At 48.2% G+C, this 16,637-nt stretch overlaps 6 protein-coding genes across 6 annotated transcripts; 2 read left to right on the forward strand and 4 right to left on the reverse strand.

The window, feature by feature from the left end:
* Positions 1-2,770: 2,770 nt before the first annotated feature.
* On the forward strand, positions 2,771-4,521 carry FSST1_007485 (alkaline phosphatase; the record flags this gene model as incomplete). The annotated part of the gene is made up of 2 exons (XM_083224274.1): positions 2,771-3,313; positions 3,373-4,521. The coding sequence occupies 2 exons, from the start codon at positions 2,771-2,773 to the stop codon at positions 4,519-4,521; spliced, it is 1,692 nt and encodes a 563-aa protein (XP_083083446.1).
* Positions 4,522-4,947: 426 nt separating this feature from the next.
* Positions 4,948-6,834, reverse strand: FSST1_007486 (triacylglycerol lipase; the record flags this gene model as incomplete). The annotated part of the gene is made up of 1 exon (XM_083224275.1): positions 4,948-6,834. The coding sequence occupies one exon, from the start codon at positions 6,832-6,834 to the stop codon at positions 4,948-4,950; it is 1,887 nt and encodes a 628-aa protein (XP_083083447.1).
* Positions 6,835-8,210: 1,376 nt separating this feature from the next.
* Positions 8,211-9,128, reverse strand: FSST1_007487 (NADH dehydrogenase 1 alpha subcomplex assembly factor 3; the record flags this gene model as incomplete). The annotated part of the gene is made up of 3 exons (XM_083224276.1): positions 8,211-8,419; positions 8,502-8,980; positions 9,034-9,128. The coding sequence occupies 3 exons, from the start codon at positions 9,126-9,128 to the stop codon at positions 8,211-8,213; spliced, it is 783 nt and encodes a 260-aa protein (XP_083083448.1).
* A 444-nt stretch (positions 9,129-9,572) lies between these two features.
* Positions 9,573-10,266, reverse strand: FSST1_007488 (60S ribosomal protein eL34; the record flags this gene model as incomplete). Its single annotated transcript, XM_083224277.1, has 3 exons — positions 9,573-9,761; positions 10,021-10,144; positions 10,229-10,266. The coding sequence occupies 3 exons, from the start codon at positions 10,264-10,266 to the stop codon at positions 9,573-9,575; spliced, it is 351 nt and encodes a 116-aa protein (XP_083083449.1).
* A 677-nt stretch (positions 10,267-10,943) lies between these two features.
* On the reverse strand, positions 10,944-11,459 carry FSST1_007489 (uncharacterized protein; the record flags this gene model as incomplete). Its single annotated transcript, XM_083224278.1, has 3 exons — positions 10,944-11,143; positions 11,205-11,268; positions 11,334-11,459. The coding sequence occupies 3 exons, from the start codon at positions 11,457-11,459 to the stop codon at positions 10,944-10,946; spliced, it is 390 nt and encodes a 129-aa protein (XP_083083450.1).
* A 1,630-nt stretch (positions 11,460-13,089) lies between these two features.
* Positions 13,090-13,713, forward strand: FSST1_007490 (uncharacterized protein; the record flags this gene model as incomplete). Its single annotated transcript, XM_083224279.1, has 1 exon — positions 13,090-13,713. One exon carries the CDS (start codon positions 13,090-13,092, stop codon positions 13,711-13,713), a length of 624 nt encoding a protein of 207 aa, XP_083083451.1.
* Positions 13,714-16,637: the final 2,924 nt, after the last annotated feature.

Consider the following 16,637-nt stretch of genomic DNA (forward strand, 5'->3'; position numbering starts at 1 on the left):
ATCGATAAAAAGTATCTGGTTGAGCAGCCACAGCAACCAAGACGAAAATAAAGCGTGGTATATTCGACGTATTGAAGTGACAATATATATATAAACTACCATTTCTACCACAGATTACTGAAAACTAAAACAATCAATAAAGGCTAGGGTTCTAAAACAAACCGTCAAACCTCCTCACAAGAGCCGACAGCTGGTTTCTAGCTGTGTCAAGAAGTTATTCCATTTTTATACGGATCATTAGAAACATACCAATAATGAGTTTTATGTTATTGCACTCTCAACCAGTTTGTCTGGGCATGTTGGAACTTTTGGCGTAGTACTGTAGGACCGCATAAAACGGTCATACATATATCTGCTAATCTTGGCGTCTCTTTGTGTTACGAGGTTGACAGCCTAAGCACGCCGATTCTTATTACTTCATATCTTTAAGAAGAAATTTGATATCATGACCATAGACGCCTCATCCATTCTAGCCTTGATAGTTCCAAAGTATAACAACTCAGCTGGGAAGGGGATTGTTTATCCTACCCCTAAATCCGTTACTCAAGGTAGGTACTCGGGGTCACCAAGGTGCATCTTCGGTCTGACTTGATCGCCCATGGGCCAAATGGGAAGGAAAGAAATGACTAGTCCCAAATGGGGGACGAATTCGTCCTGGTGTGAACAGCTGAGGTACAACTGAAGGTTATACGATCAAGAGAACTCCGTCCTCAACTTCGGTTGGGGCCCTGAATTTGTGGCTTCATGTCCCCCTACCACCAGCAACATTTAATCCATAAAATCAAGTAGAACATTGCAGTTTGGAGTCATGGTAGACTCTGTGTGTACACATTATGAATTACAAAGATATCCCCATTCGCTGCTGCCATCTTCATCGATCCTATTACAACCCTAACATTCCTTTACCTCAGCTCGCGCTGCCCGTCTCTAGTTCACTGTCATTATTGTACAATCTCGACTTCAAATTCTTCCATTTTCGGTATGGCAAAGCTGTGGATAGCCCGGTACAGTGATAGAAGGGCAGTTGGACCACCATTGAGGGGAGCAAACCTCATGGCTCGAGATGATCCACGTGTTGTGCCAGCCAGGAACGCAGTGATCCGGGAGTTCAAAGGGAAGCTCGTTGATGGCGTCTGCTGCCCACGCTTCTGCGTCGTTGATGCGATCAATCTCTTGGTATATCAGGGGGCAAGTCGTGTCGAACAGAAGCTCCCCAAAACATCCGCAATGGTTTAGGAATAGAACGTAGCCACACATGTGGGCATTTCAGATCGTGTTCTGTGTCTTTGGGTTTTTTTTATGTGTATCGCTCGTTGAGTAGCATGAGCGAATCCAGAAAACGACAAGCATAACGATTGTGCTGATGGGAAGACTTGGAGGCAAATTGACTGAGTATGATCAAGACATATCATGGTCAGTATAATCTGTTGTTTGAAAGTGGGAAGAGTCGTTTGTTGTTAATGGTTCGAACGCGCTACCTACACCAGCGACTTCGCCGACTGTAGGGTCTGGGCATCTGTTCCGTTTGATAGTCCATTGTTGGTTAGCTTTCAAGCTTGTGTGTAGCAACTCTCCTCTAGCGAACTGGTTTGACAGCCGTCATCACTCGTTCCGAAAAGCAACGTGCAGATGTGTTGCTCCAAGCGTGACGGAAGAACCACAAGCCCCTCTGTGACACCGAGCTGTCACTCTTATTCCAGCAACCATTGGTTCCATCATGTTCCTCCATTTGAACATCTATGTGGGCGGGTTGAGAATGCAATTCTGCCATGGCTTTGCAAATCGGCCACTTGACCGTCCACAGGCCAAAGGGCAACGTTTTGTTTTGAAGGTTATCCCTCCAGAAGGTTGAAAGCTTGTCGTCTAAGCTCTAGTTAATGCCATTACTGTCATGGCCGAAGTAAAGTCAGTTGGAAGATATGGTCCTGGGCTTGTTGCTTAGAGCTCTTGTTGAATTATCTACATAGTATCGTATCGGAAGGGTCGCCGGGAGCCGTCGCAGCCTGTTGAAACGTGCGGTACGGATGTCGCCTGCCCATTACATCTTCTTATGATAGGCACAAGGGAAGAATGGCGCGCCGTGAGGTTTTGAGAACGCGAGTCATGTAATAAGATGTTAAAAGGGCTCAATGTTAAAGTTTGCGCTTATGTATACCCACGTGAAGGCCTGAATGTGGCTTATGGGATTTATCCAGAAGAGCCTCAGTATAGCAGAAAAGTCAATACTACGACCAGGCGATATATTATTTTTGTATTGTCTAAGACCCGGTCTCAATGTTTTTATGCGCTCAAAGCTTATGTCTTAGGCTTTCTGTCACCCCCTGGAAGGGTATCCCATGATCTTAAGAAGGTGCCCGTCGAAAACATTTGCTCCCGTGGCCAAGGCGAGTTATCGTTATTGGTTATCAATGATGTCTCAGTGCGATCGGAGCTTTACCGCTCCACCCTCAGGAACTACTGATGTCACAAGCTCCACTGATAATGGAACGCTAGCCTCCCTGCATCGTACTTTAGCAGCCAGCCGTGCCAGCTAGCGTTCCATGGAAGTCACAGCTAGAGCTCCCCGCGTGCAGCTCTAACAGGTAGTGTCGCATTCATGTGCAACAATGCCGTTGTCGCCTTCCAACCAATTTGTGTTTTTCAACCTTGCACAACACTCCTTTCTTACGCGGCCAGGTAGTTACAATGGTTTGTCTCCCTCCTCTCTTTCTTCCGTTCCTACCTCAACTAAATCATTACTTGTCATCCCTCGATGTGTTTCTAACTAACCATGTCTTCTCCTCAGGCCAACGAAAGTGATCCTCTCTTATCCAGGGCCGGCCACGACCGCTCCGATGCCCATGCCGAAAGCAAGGCCCATCGAAACTCGCGTCTCCGTGAGCTCGGCCTGTTTGCCTGGGCTTTGATCGCTACTGCCGCTGTTATCGTGGTTGCTATCTGGACTCAACATGAGCAGCAGACAAAGCATGACCACAACACGCCTGCGACGAAGCGAAATCTCGTCTTCATGGTGTCAGATGGCATGGGTCCCGCTACATTATCCTTGACTCGCAGCTACCGACAACACGTTGAAGACCTCCATTTTGGCGATACCCTCACACTCGATAAGCATTTCTGGGGCACAAGCCGGACTCGCTCAAACAGCTCCCTTGTCACCGACAGTGCTGCTGGCGCCACCGCCTTCTCCTGCGGCAAGAAGACCTACAACGGTGCCATTTCTACTCTGCCAAACCATGATCCTTGCGGAACTGTTTTGGAAGCTGCTAAACGTGCTGGATACCACACTGGTCTTGTTGTGACTACGAAGATTGAGGTATGGGCAATCTCAAGAGGCCTGGCTAAGAAATGGTGAAGCTAACCGATTGTACTTAGGATGCGACTCCAGCCTGCTTCAACTCGCATGTTGTTCTCCGTGAAATGGAAGATGAAATTGCTCTCCAGCAGATTGGAGAAGGTGTTCTGGGCCGAACCGTCGATCTGATGCTTGGTGGTGGTCGCTGCAACTACCTGCCCAACACCGCAGAGGGCAGCTGCCGAGCTGACGACACAGACGTAGTCAAAATCGCCAAGGAGAAGCACAACTGGTCCTACGCTGATGACCGTGCTGGTTTTGATGCTCTCAAGGGTGGCAACAATGTGAAGCTACCTTTCCTCGGACTGTTTGCGCCCAGCGACATCCCCTTCGAGATTGACCGCCGAAACCACAACGACATCTACCCTTCGCTGAGCGAGATGGCCAAGACTGCCCTTCGTGCTCTTGAGAAGGCTACTGAGAAGAGCGACAAGGGGTTCTTTATCATGATTGAGGGCAGTCGAATTGATCATGCTGGCCACATCAACGATCCCGCCGCTCAAGTTCACGAGGTTCTTGAGTACGACAAGACCTTCCGAGCTGTCCTCGACTTCATCAAGGAGAGCAAGACCGAGACTGTCCTAGTCGCAACCAGTGATCACGAAACAGGCGGCCTCGCTACCGCGCTTCAGGAACCTGGTCACCTCCCTGTTTACAACTGGTACCCTAAGGTCCTCGCCAACGCGACTGCCTCAGCTGAGTGGCTCCACGCGAAGCTCAACGCCCATATCGCCTCTAACTCCGAGGCCAAGAAGAACAAGGAAAAGCTCAAGGAGTATATCAACGAGGAACTCATCATTCGTGGTCTCGGCATCTCCAATGCTTCGGACAAAGAGATTACCACTATTGCCGAGCACCCCGAGAGCGCACTTGTGCTCTTCTCGGCTCTTATTTCTCTCCGCGCCCACATTGGCTGGAGCACTCACGGCCATACCGCCGTTGATGTCAACATCTACAGCTCGGGTGGACCACGAACAGAGAACATCCGCGGCAACGTGGAGAACACTGACGTGGGCAAGTATCTGCGCGAGTATCTCGAGGTTGACGTTGACGCCATCACTGAGGAATTGCAAGACAAGATGAGCAAGGTCGAAGTCCAGGGTGCAGGTATGGAAGCACTCGATGAGGTGTGGGCTCTTGGAAACAAGTACCATGCTATTCAGGTCTAACAGACATTGCGATATGAAGACACGGTTTATGAAAGAGGTGGAGGATAGAGATGATGATTTGAGATGAGCATACTGGTAGCGTATAGTTGAGGTCTAGGTTAGAATACAAATAATACACAGGCTAAGGACAAGACGGACATCCATGGCATAGAGTGACCAAAAGTATTCTATCCTTTAAGCTAATAAATCAAGTTTTGGTATACTGAGCACTGTGTAGATATCAGAAAATTGGTCGATAGGAACCTCAGAGACGAAATTAGTAGTCCAGCTAATGATAATTAGATCATACTTCTTAGGCTATTCATTATTATAACATAAAGGCTCGAAGGTGAACTTTTCTGTTTCCCGCTAGACTAATTATCTATGCGACAACGCTAACATTTATTCATTGACTAACCATGTGTTGTTTGCCCACTATCACTTTCATCAGACGTTGTATCGCACATAAAGTCTGTCCAGAAAATGAGAGTGACGAATCCCGTTAGGTCTCGCCTTAGCAAATGTTTCGATGGCATCCTTGACATCATAACCGCACCGTTCGATGAGATAGCATACAATAAAGTACCCCGTACGGTTGAAGCCATAATGGCAGTGGACTCCGATCACGCATTGCTCTGGATCGCTCCATTCTTCCATAACAGCACGCTCAGCCTGTTTCTCGCGGATTTCATCGACCAACTTGATGAAAGCCTCGATCTCATGTGGTTGTGGGGGGATCTTGGAGACCGTCGGAAATTTGTGGTAACAGATACCAGCACGCTCGAGGCCGCGAGGGTCGTATACAGGCTGGTCTTTGGAGATGTCGATGACATCCTTCACAATAGAACTCCACTTTGAAACAAATTCTTGCGGACAGTGCACGTCATCCGCTTCACGGAGCGTTTTGAGGGCACGGAAAATAGGTCTCCCAGCAGGTCCAATTGGATGAGACACGGGGTTAACAGACTTCCATTTGTTGAGATTCTTGACGTCCCATTTCCCTTCACGTGAAAGATATTGCAGTTGCCAGGCAAGAGATAGTCTTTCCGTGACATTTGCAGCAAGAAAATCTGATATTAAGCCAGCAACAGCCCGAACCGAGCAAGGTGTATATAATACAGCATGTGTTGCAGGCGCCGGCATTACAAAAGACTGGACAATCTTTTTAGGGCGGTTTGGCTGAGGAGGTAGCTCGGTCATGGTCTCGTTCGGAGTTGAGGGATCGGTAGAGCTGCCACCTTCAGGCGGAGTTTCGACGTCTGGGGACTTTACTTTCATAAAGTCTGCATCGGTAAGATCACCGATGGTTTGCGGGAGATGATCTTGGGGCTGTGTGGAAGTATTGACAGGGCCAGCAGTATCAATAATGGCCTCATGCGTCTCTCCCTCATCTTCTGATTCTGGGGATGTCCTCTCTAGGTCCAGAACTTTGACAATCTTGTTAGCTTCCTCTGGTGAAACGACGTTGTCCTTCTCGCCAGCGATCAGGAAAACAGGAATGTCCAGCGCTGCCCAGGTGTCAAGAGTTGGGAGACCACCCGTAGGTTTACCATCTTTGTAAACCGGCAGTGCACCATTTGCCATTCGCCTCCAAACCGGTGTACGGCTCTGCTTGTTGAAACGATACTGCAGTTGTCGAGTGGCTTCATCGGCACCCTGTCCAACAAACCGCTTGACACTTGCGCTCTCGGGACCACCCCAACCGTCCCAGGCACGCCACAAGTTGAACAACCAACCTGGAATCCACATAGCTCTCTTTGCCCATTTCGTCAACGACTCATTGGGAGGATTTGCTACTGGACAAATGGCTACTAGTCCTACCACGTGGTGCGCCAGGTCAGTTGTGTGAGGAAGCTCGGTGTTGGCCAATCTCGCAGACAGGGCAGTGCCCATGCTATGGCCGATCAGAACCACACGCTGGCCTGCGTCTTTGTCCCGGTAATCATTTATAATGATCTCTAAGAATTCTGCTAAAGCTTCTGTTGTGTAAGCTGCCCAATCCGTGACCGAGAACTCGGAGCGACCACATCCGGGGTAATCAATGGCTAAACAAGGGGCCTCGTCGACAAGACTGCACAACAAAGGGTGGAACTGAGCAACAGAGCCACCTAGTCCATGTAGAAAGACCAGAAGAGGCAAGGGAGGCTTCGGTAGTTGATCGGCTTTAGCATGTTGTCGATAAAAAATTCGAATGCCAGAATACTTAAACCCACGGCTGCTCTCGTAAGACTTGAAATCTGAATGATCCCTGAGGAGGGGAGGGTCCGTGAGATGAGGGTCAGTGGAGTCGACGGCATCCTGGACGACGTCCACTACCTCTGCAGGAGCAGCCATGACGTGGGCAGTCCGAATTGGAAGGCTGAAGTGAGGGTATCGAGAGTGATGCTGGTAGAAAAGTTAGCCTCTTAAGTCTTAGGGTACAAAATTAAGTAGCCTAAGAAGTGTAGCCTAAGTAGCATAAACTGACCTACTGATTTCGTCTCTTGAGCTCCTCGCGGCCAATTTTTCAGATGCCCTGATATGATTTTGGTTTAGTAGTCCTTGTTCCGTACTGATAATGATGAAGAAGTGTCCTGGACCTGAGCAGTAATTTGGTAAACCACCCTGTCTAGCTGTATCAGAGATTGCAGTGTTGAGTCACCACCAATACAGTGCCACAAGAGTAACACAAATTCGCGTAGCTGCTATTTACCACCGCGGGCAATCTTTCGACGTCAGAACAAATGATATAAGCTGGAATATTTGTGAAAGCCCACCTTATGAAAGCTTGGATGAATATTCAAGCCCAGCTAAGTTTTTGAACCTCGACCCTTGAAGAAGCCCAACGGAAACCGCGTCAAGTTAGGCGCGCTTGAGAGAAACCCAGCCTGTTGGAGTTTATCGAACAATGTCAAAATTCGATACTGAATTCGATGAATTTATTAGAGGGTATTGAATACCTATATAGTTTTGCTAAATTGATGTTTGATCGACAATGATGAATTGTGAGATTGCGTTTGAGCATCTTGGTTTAGTCGCAAGAGCCAATTAGATGTGCTCTTTCTACATTGGGGGAAGCAACGAGATCACCATTGGAAGGAAATACTCGAGCGAATTTGTGGGTCTGAGTATAAAACAGAGATATTAACAGTCTCAAGCACCTTTTTATAAAGTAGATTTGGTTATCAAAAAGAGCGTTGGTTTCCATGGAAATAGATGAATTATAAAGCAACGTTGAGATCATGGTGACTGCGATCAGTGCCGATAATGCTTATCAATTCTTTAACTTCATTGCTGCCTCAAAGAGGCACATCCAAGTGTGCTACCTAGCGCTCAATGGGCAAAAAGAAAAAAAACTTGAGTATGTCAGTCCAAAGGATAAACTTAGTCTAGTACTTTAAGTCACTCGATGTCATCTTCGTCCTGTTTGATTTTCCATAACACTGCGCTCCCAATCTTTATGCAGGCAGCTACCCTGCAGGACACCCACGACGGTTTGAACCTTAGTGATTGTGTTAAAAGGATTATCATAGAATTCATTCTGTTACTCTTCCTCATGTAATGCAATTATCTTGTCAGATATCGCATTTTGACGAGTCAAGAATTACCCATGTGTCTAGTCAGTTCTCAATCAACGTCACCATCTGATGAAGCCAAATAGCTTGCTGAATTCATATTCTTACAATAAAACGTATACAAGATCACCACTGCGATATAACAACGCTATGCTCTCATTTCGCTCCAACACCGTCCTTCCATCCAATGGGTATCAAAGCAGCCGCAACGTTCGCTACACCTCGCTCTGTAGCCAGCAGGTTGAACTGGGCAGCCGCATTCCTGGTATCTAAAAGTTCGATTCGCATGCCGAGCTCGGATATAGCTCGCCTCGTTTCAGGAGCCAATGGCACATTTGATGGTCCAACCCCAATGATTAGAAGATCTGCAACTGTATTAGCTGAGGGGTTTATGCAGACACCACTGTCCGCTTGACACGGTCAGTAGAAATGTAGTATTCCACATACCAGGTCGAGGCCATAGTAGGTCAAAGAGCGCAAATGCACTAGGCGGGAGCTCGAATTGGCCCTTTTTGTTGATGAGGTTCATGGAACCCTTGGCCTCCCACGGACGCCAGTGGAACACCTCTCCGTCAATTAATAGGACACCATTGCCGCCTGAAATTGTAAGACCACTGTTGAGCCCGAATCCATCGTACATGCACACGTCGACCGAGGTTGAGGGTGCCGGGGTGTTTCCAAGCACGTCGAGCTCGCTAAAGTCGGTTGGCGGAGGTTGCGCTGGTGGCTGTTGGTCCTTTCTTCGGCTTGGGACTGCGTGAAAGAGTCGTCGATTTCTAGCGAAGGCCTGTAGAGGAGATAAGGCTGGCGCGGCCGTGGTTCTGAAAGCTGTGATCGAGGAACGAGGGCTGGTAAGGACCTGGCGCACGGCGCGATGCGCGCTACATGATGGGACGAGGCTTCGGCTTGCCATAATTCCGTAGTTACTGTAATAATAACGAAGGCGCGGACAGTGTAAGAAGGAGGATCGATGTGAGACACGGCGTAGTTTAGATGTTGGAATTGAGATAAGTCATAGACATATAACTTAGGTACGTGGGGAACGGGTATTTTTTTCGAGGTCCCGCACGTCATGATGTTGAAATTGTACCAACCTAATCTATGAACGTACGCTTCCAACACAGCAAATATGCATATCATTTCAAAATGATTATGATCAACAATTGGATGCGAATATCAGAAAATTTCAGGCTTGTATATTTTGACCGTCTGACGCCGGTAACTTTTATTTCACATCACGCCAATGTGTGTTGGAAACAGGCACACATTGACCACTCCACAGAATCATCACTCGTGCGAATGGCAGCAGTCCACGCCAGCTTGATGTTCTTTTGTCATTCAAGTCACCAAGAGGATAGTAGCAGTCCTAAGACAGCAGAGGGCCATCCATTCTGGCCGCGGCCCGATGTATCATGCATTCAGTCCCTTTTTGCCTAATGAACACCAAAGCAATGAACCGAATCCCCAAGAGGTCCTTGCCATTCCCACGCAGAAAGCCAAATCCGATTAGGATTGAATTTATTTCTTCTTCTGGCTCTGCTCCTGCTCCTTCAACACCTTCTTGACGATCTTCTGCTCCTCGATGAGGAAAGCTCGGACAATGCGGTCACGAACACAGTTACCGCATCGAGAACCACCGTAGGCGCGCTGGACGGTCTTCTTGGGCTTGGAGATCTGGGAGTACTCGCGGGGTCGGAGAGCGGGGATCTATTGGAGAGTTGAGTTAGTTCCTAGTTTCCGAAGGCAAGTCGGGACTTTTCTGCGGTGATGGAGCAAGACAACACGAATCGGGCTGGTATGGCAAGTCGTCGGGTGCCATGCAAGTTCATGACATGTATAGCCTTTCGTCCATGGTGGTGTATCTTAATCGTTCGCCCCAAACCACCCAATACCCTTGTCTGGTGTTCGTCTTGTTGTCCTACATCACATCGCATAGAAATCCCATCGGTTTTCGAGAGGCACTTACACCAGAGAGCTTGGAGCCGCAGTCACCACACTTGGGGACAGTGCCTCGCTTCTTGATGTGAAGCAGACGGATATCACCACCGGGAGTCTTGATGACTCGGGTTCGGTTGGAGCTGGTGTTGTAGCTGCAACAAATTGTTAGTTACGGCCGTGGGCTAGAATATACAGCTCGACGATTCGATTTCGAACGAGCAAAGGCGGGTACTTGCCCGTTGCGTCGGCGGTACTGAACGCGCATGTTGACCATCTTTGCGGCGGTTGAGGTTGTCGACGTGGAAAATTTGGTGGTGACGGCTGGGCGAAGAGTTGGCTCGTTGGATCTGGGATAATTTGGGAAATTTTTCGTGGGTGCACTCGCAGCCCCGGACCACGTGACCTTTACATCGGAAGAGCGGGTGTGGCTGTTCTACCAATGGAGCCCCTCTTAATGTGTTCTGCCTCAACTTGCTGGAGGCACCAACTCACAATTGACTGTAGAAATTACACAACTGAATAATCATCACAATTCCTGATCTGACTATACAGGCTATATATCGTTGCAACCATAACTACCTCGCTTTTGCTTGAAGTTCTACTCTTTCGCTCTGACGATGTTGATCGATCTGCAGGGTTCAGTCTCAGCCACACTCCCCAGGTCAAGGCTGGACCTGACTTTACATTGTGGAAAACCCTCTGGATTGGCCGATCCTAAAATAGTGGGAAGGGTTGGAGCTGTCTTTAAAGATCAAACTACAATATGGAGCTGAATTAGAACATCAACAAATAGTTGAGTGATGTTGATTTATTCTGATTATTCAATCTTGTATTGCCTGCATAAGTGTCCTCCCCCAAAAATATATGAACACGTGAGAATGCCCAACCATAAAAGAACGCCTACAGCACCATGCCCAAGTAAAATTCTCAAACGCCATGTCAATGATCCCGTCACTCCTGGTCCATCCTGAACCAATCTGGATGGTCGTAGTACTCCCAGCTTTCGATACCTTCAGGCTCTTCAGCCTTTCTCTTTTTGGCCTGGGCAAACACTTCACGACTTTTCTCATCACGCATCAAATCGGTGACTTCTTTGATGTTGGCCTGCGCTTCAGTGACTGAGTTCATGAAAGCAGCAAACATGGCATCGGCTATAGATAGAAAATGGTTAGTTCATAGTGTTCCTAGACAAGGACAAATTGGGCGACCTACGTGAAGGTTGCTTCTGCACGAGCGGCTTGATCATCTTGGGGATGGTGTCATTCAGACGTCGGACCTGAGATGAGAGCCTGATCAGCAAGTTTGTAGCTTGACATGTTTCGTGTCAGAAAACAACGTTACCTTGATATGCAAAAGCTTGAGCCGTTTCATGGCTTCCTCGAGCCGCTGCTCATCCCAGGTATCTTGCCCGGCGCCATTTGACGCTTGAGCATGCGCCTGGTTCTGAGCGGCAGGCTGCTGGTTCATTGTTGCGAATAGGGTAGTATGTCCGTTCGAACGTAGGGTATATATGACTTGAGGGGGTTGAAGGGCAACACGAGAACCGTGGTTGCCCGAAGTCCGGTGAGCAAATGAGAGCCTTTTTTGAAGGATTGGGAAAGGATCGGACAGGCAAAAGTGGACAGGGCTCTATTTTTATTCCGAGATAGGAACAACGGTCTGAATGGTCAGTGCTTGTTGAGTCTGCTCTGTCGATGCAGGGAATTGTTCTAGAAGTTGAGAATACGTATATGTATATGGCGTACACACATATAGAAGTTGAGTGTCTTGTCGCTTTTGCCTTGCGTAACGTGGGGGCTGGTTTTAAGGGGGATGGGAGAAAGCTTTGACCGTTGGTACTACTTCTGCCGCATTCAGTGGTTTTGAGCAACTCTGTTTGAACTTTCTATTGAGTTCAGGCAGAAAAGTAAGATGAGGGTAACAAAGTTGAGTATCGAATAGATAGTCCGGGACTTGGATATCGTTTTCAAAGGACGAGTCTGAGCCAGAGCCTCAATCAAGCAAGGGCCCAGGAACCAGGAACAAGAACGGGAACACTGGGGAGTGGAACTGGAGCGAGCTTGTTTGTTTGGGGAGAGCCCGCACCGTGTCGATTAGTAGTTATGGGTGACGTTTGTTATAGAGCACAGCGCAGCCCGTCACTGCTGTCATAGCCAGTGGGTTAGTAGGTTAGTGTAGTCCGGGGATTCATCGCGAAGTAAGATAAGCACTCAATCAATTTCTATCAAACGATTCGGTCTGTTGCGTCCACCCGTTGCCTACCACTACGGCTGCTGGGCAATGACCAACCTTTCTACCAACCCAAACGCTTCATTCACTCTATCACGTGCTTCGCATGGATGTATTATGTCCTGCTAGCCCGTGAAGCTTCACACCCCTTCGGAACCGAACTTGATTTATATCAGAACTTGGAACCAGCAAGACATCCACAACGCCTCAAAATTCCATCAGTTCTTCACTTTCTCTTTTCATTCACGTTCCAGAATCCACATCCTTCCAATTACTTTACCAAACCCGGGCATCACTTGAAGCTCCACGAGCTCTTGTCTTTACTTTTTAGTACCTTCTGCCGGTCGCGTCAATAACCCCTCCACACCCCTAAAATCTTTCCAGTCAGGCACTGTACCTTCTATCAGCTACCTACAGCTACCTCGGGCTGTTCTGTACCCTGCTTGTTACCTCACCTGCAACTGCCCTCTTGACGCGCGGAAAGAACCTAAGCTTCAGGTACGTACCTCCCTCCAGCTTGCATCCCATGCCCCGCCCTTGTGCAGGCTTGGCTTCAAAGGCACTGGGCCGCTTTGCCCGGACCGGATCAACACTAAACCTTGTTAGTTTCCATACTTGTTCGACAGTGCGGATTGGAAAAGTCCTCACAGCCCAGCCTCTTGCATACTACGTACATCCCAATACATACTCCCACCGCGACCACAACCAACACCACATCTCGCCTGTACGCGATATCATCTTGCGCCTCGCACCAAGACTTCTTATACCGCACCTAAACCACTTTTTTTCCCCTTGGGCAAACGATTTGCCCTCCCCCACATTCCCCAAACTACCCATTACAACCGCCACCCTGGCTCAATCACTGGTCATGCCGAATACACCACCTCCAGCGCTATTACCCCCGCCAGAAGGGATATTCAGGACCTTCGATGATTTGATGGCGTCCGTACAGCGCGTAGCTAAGGACCAGGGCTATGGTATTGTAAAGCTGCGCGCTTCAAACTACCGTGACGGAAAGCCCACCCGCTACGACCTTGTTTGCGATCGCGGTGGTGTTAAGTATAACAGCACTGCAAAGAAGCGCAATCCCTCTACGCGCAAGATTGATTGTCCCTTTCGCGCCAAAGCTGTTTGTGAAGTCCAGCTCGGGAACCAATGGCGCTTTGCTATTCAAGAGGGACGTCACAACCATGAACCGCGAGTTCCTGCTGGTACGCCTGGCCAAGAGAACGCGCCGCTCGCTACATCTATCCGATCATTCACAAACAAGATCGATCGTCTAAGCCACGACATGAATCAGGGTCTAATGCGCATCGAACAGCGCCTCGACAACATCGAAAAGCGGATGGAGAACCTGGAAGCGAGAGCTGGTGGTTACGAACCGCGGTTCCAGGCGATTGAGCAAAGGCTCCAAGGAATGGAAGGCCCTCGCATGGACGGTATGGGTATGGACGATGTGGAACAGCGCCTTTTGGCCTCGACAGTCATGTAGGACAGTGGCCAGAGACCCGTGACTGCTGGCCACCACACAATCACGGCCTCGGACGGCAGGAGTGTTGACATTTGGTTTCAACGGGAATATTGACTTCAATGGGAACATCGACTTCAATGGTGGCAATTCCCACCAACATGGCGATCGTTTCTGACGGCGCCAACGAGGATGAAAGCCGCTGTTCCTTTTTTTCGGAGCAAAAACATCAAATTGCCAACAAAAGCGGCGCACAGCGGGATGACTTGACAGACGAGTCATGCAGTCTCTGGTGGTTCTCGATGGTTATTTTTAATGACAAACTACGGGTTTTTTTTCATGGCGTTTAGGGAAAAGGGCCTACAAAGTTGGAGGCTCTGTGAGATTACTACTACCCTTTCATGAAGTTGCGCGCAAGGGGTTATCTCTTTTATTTGCTTGTTATCTTCTTTTCATCAATTCTGTCTTTATCCAACAGACTGAGGGTATGGCTTTTGATCATGGGTAACGGTTGGTTCCAGGGCTCTTGTCAAGAGAATAGAGCTGGGTTAGTTCTCGGAGAGTCTTTTCAGAGACCAAGGATATATCCAACATCCGAGGGTGTGTGCAGATTTGAGAGAAACAGCGAGCAAACCGCTAAATGCACGTGGTCTACGGTGTTGTCGTTGCACCCTCCACAGTGCATATTTATCTACAGGCTGGCCTACGGTTTTCTACTGGGATTTGACAGATTAGCTTTTTTTGTTAATGCAAAGAAGCAGCGATGCCCACGTCTTGCTTGATACTTGCTAGTGCTGCCTTGGTGATGAACAAGTTGATCGAAGCAACAGGTTGTCTGTCGGTCCCAATTTGGACTTGTTGTAACATGCAATCAATAGCTGACCAGGGCCATCGAAGCTTGGACCTCCCTTCAACGCAGGTTTCCATGTGGCATGCCTCGAGGGGCGTTGGTGGACGAAGCTAACAGTTGACGCCTCGCACACTGTACTGTACAATGAGTACATGAATGCCCATGCGTGTCTGGAGCAAACAGATATTCCTCGTCAATCATGGCCAAGCGCGTTTACTATCTGACTAACAATAAAACGGCCTGCCAGAGGGTGTGGTTGTTGTGGCTGTTGGATGACTACTGAGATTGCTTTTTATGGTATTCAGCTCGGACTCGAGCTGACAAGGACAATGATGGTTTTGCCAAAGAAAAAGCTTGGTGAGACTGTTGGCCCAGAATGATGGAGGCGTATGGTGTTGATGTAGTGCTTGCTGCAGGCACACGCTGTGTAACACAGAAAACATGGAAGGGTACGAGAAACATCGTGTGCAGGGCAGAAGAATTCAAGATCCAGGAACATTACGATCTACCTTTGTTCTGATCGAATATAGTCTGCGCTGAAGTATTCTTGTGATCTCTAGAAACGCAAAGTTGCCAAGTCATTAGTGCAGTACGCATTAGGTGGCTATACATAACTAGATAAGACGGGAGTTCTATTACAACTAGGACAAATAACCAACTATCAGGGTTCTCGTACAGACGTAGACTATTCATTTCTCTAGAATTCATCTACAGTGGCACAAACTCCCCAGTCACGAAATGAGTCACAGAGACTACTCTTGGGAGTGTTGATTGAGACGTTATACTTGCACATGGAGCATATCAACACTAAACACTCCCACCAACACAATTCTCGTAGACTCGGAGAATGACTTGTTTGAGTTAGGTTATCCCGTATCATTGCCAATAGTGGCCTCATTCTATATCAGTTGTTGGTTGATTGATCATTGAGTTCTTTCATATGTCCTGTTCCAATTTGTCAATATACTCTCTCGAGTCCAATCACCAACACGAATAACAAGATGTGCAGCGCTTAGCTTAATTTCTGTCATAAAATACCGATATAGAGATCAGATGAGGATCGGTACATACACCGCTGCCAATCAGTTTGGCGAACAAACCGCAGCCTGGAGAGCTAAAAGAATCTTCGCGGGCGTTGCCAAGATGTATGTGCCTGTCAAGGTCATGCCTGTTGGTCCATACTTAGTCTCAGCCAACGCCCGTTCACCACATGGGCAAGGCTTCTTTGAGTTTAAATCTAGTTTGTTGCCAAACATGACGACAGCCTCGCTAGTGAATTCAGAATTGAATTGAATGTACCTGTACGAGGCCAAATATGTTCCGTTCTAGAGTTTCATTTCCGCGGTTACGTTTCCGAGCCTATAGTACTTGCTAACAATGAAGATGTAGAAACCCGTTCTGTATAGTACAAAATTATCAGACTGGGCAATATTCCCGTAGACACGCACGATGCGGCGGCTACATGCAGTTCTGCCGCGTGGCTGGCTAGATCCGCCATTATCTCGAGTTACCAGGGCTGAGACTCGGACTGAACCTAGGGTTCTACGAGAGTAACGGTATTCCTGTCTGTTTGTTAACGCCACCAAAGATCTCAGCGAGGCAAGAGACACTGGCATTGGCGACGAAGATGCAGATTAGACTATGCCGTATGCCATTCAGTGTAATTATGTTGACTAGGCTGGCGAGAACGAGGCGGGACTGTTTGTCGTCGATGCGGGCTACCATCTTTGGTTAGCCTCGCGCCTTGACGTTCTTGAATACGATATGTTGCTTACGGCTCAAGCACTCGGCCGTGTTTGACACGGCTGAACTGAAAATCGAGCTCTCTTCTGCAACTCCTCGGTTACCCACCCAGGCAGGTTCTGCAGATGATAGCAAGGGCCAACAGAGTCCGGTTCGTGCGTTGGCAATGTAAATGAAAGAACAAATGTATTAGTCTTGCGACGAAACTCTCTGAGGCCGCATCTCAACATAGATTGCAACTACAGTTTGTTGATACGGAAGAGAGTCTGAGCAACATTAATCTGAATTCACTACAACGTAGCTAAACGAGCCAACCATTAATATGAGAGCCGTAACCAATAGTCTTATATGACAA

The sequence above is a fragment of the Fusarium sambucinum genome, chromosome II (assembly GCF_050947815.1).
Source record: "Fusarium sambucinum isolate potato_lamoka chromosome II, whole genome shotgun sequence".
Taxonomy (NCBI): domain Eukaryota; kingdom Fungi; phylum Ascomycota; class Sordariomycetes; order Hypocreales; family Nectriaceae; genus Fusarium; species Fusarium sambucinum.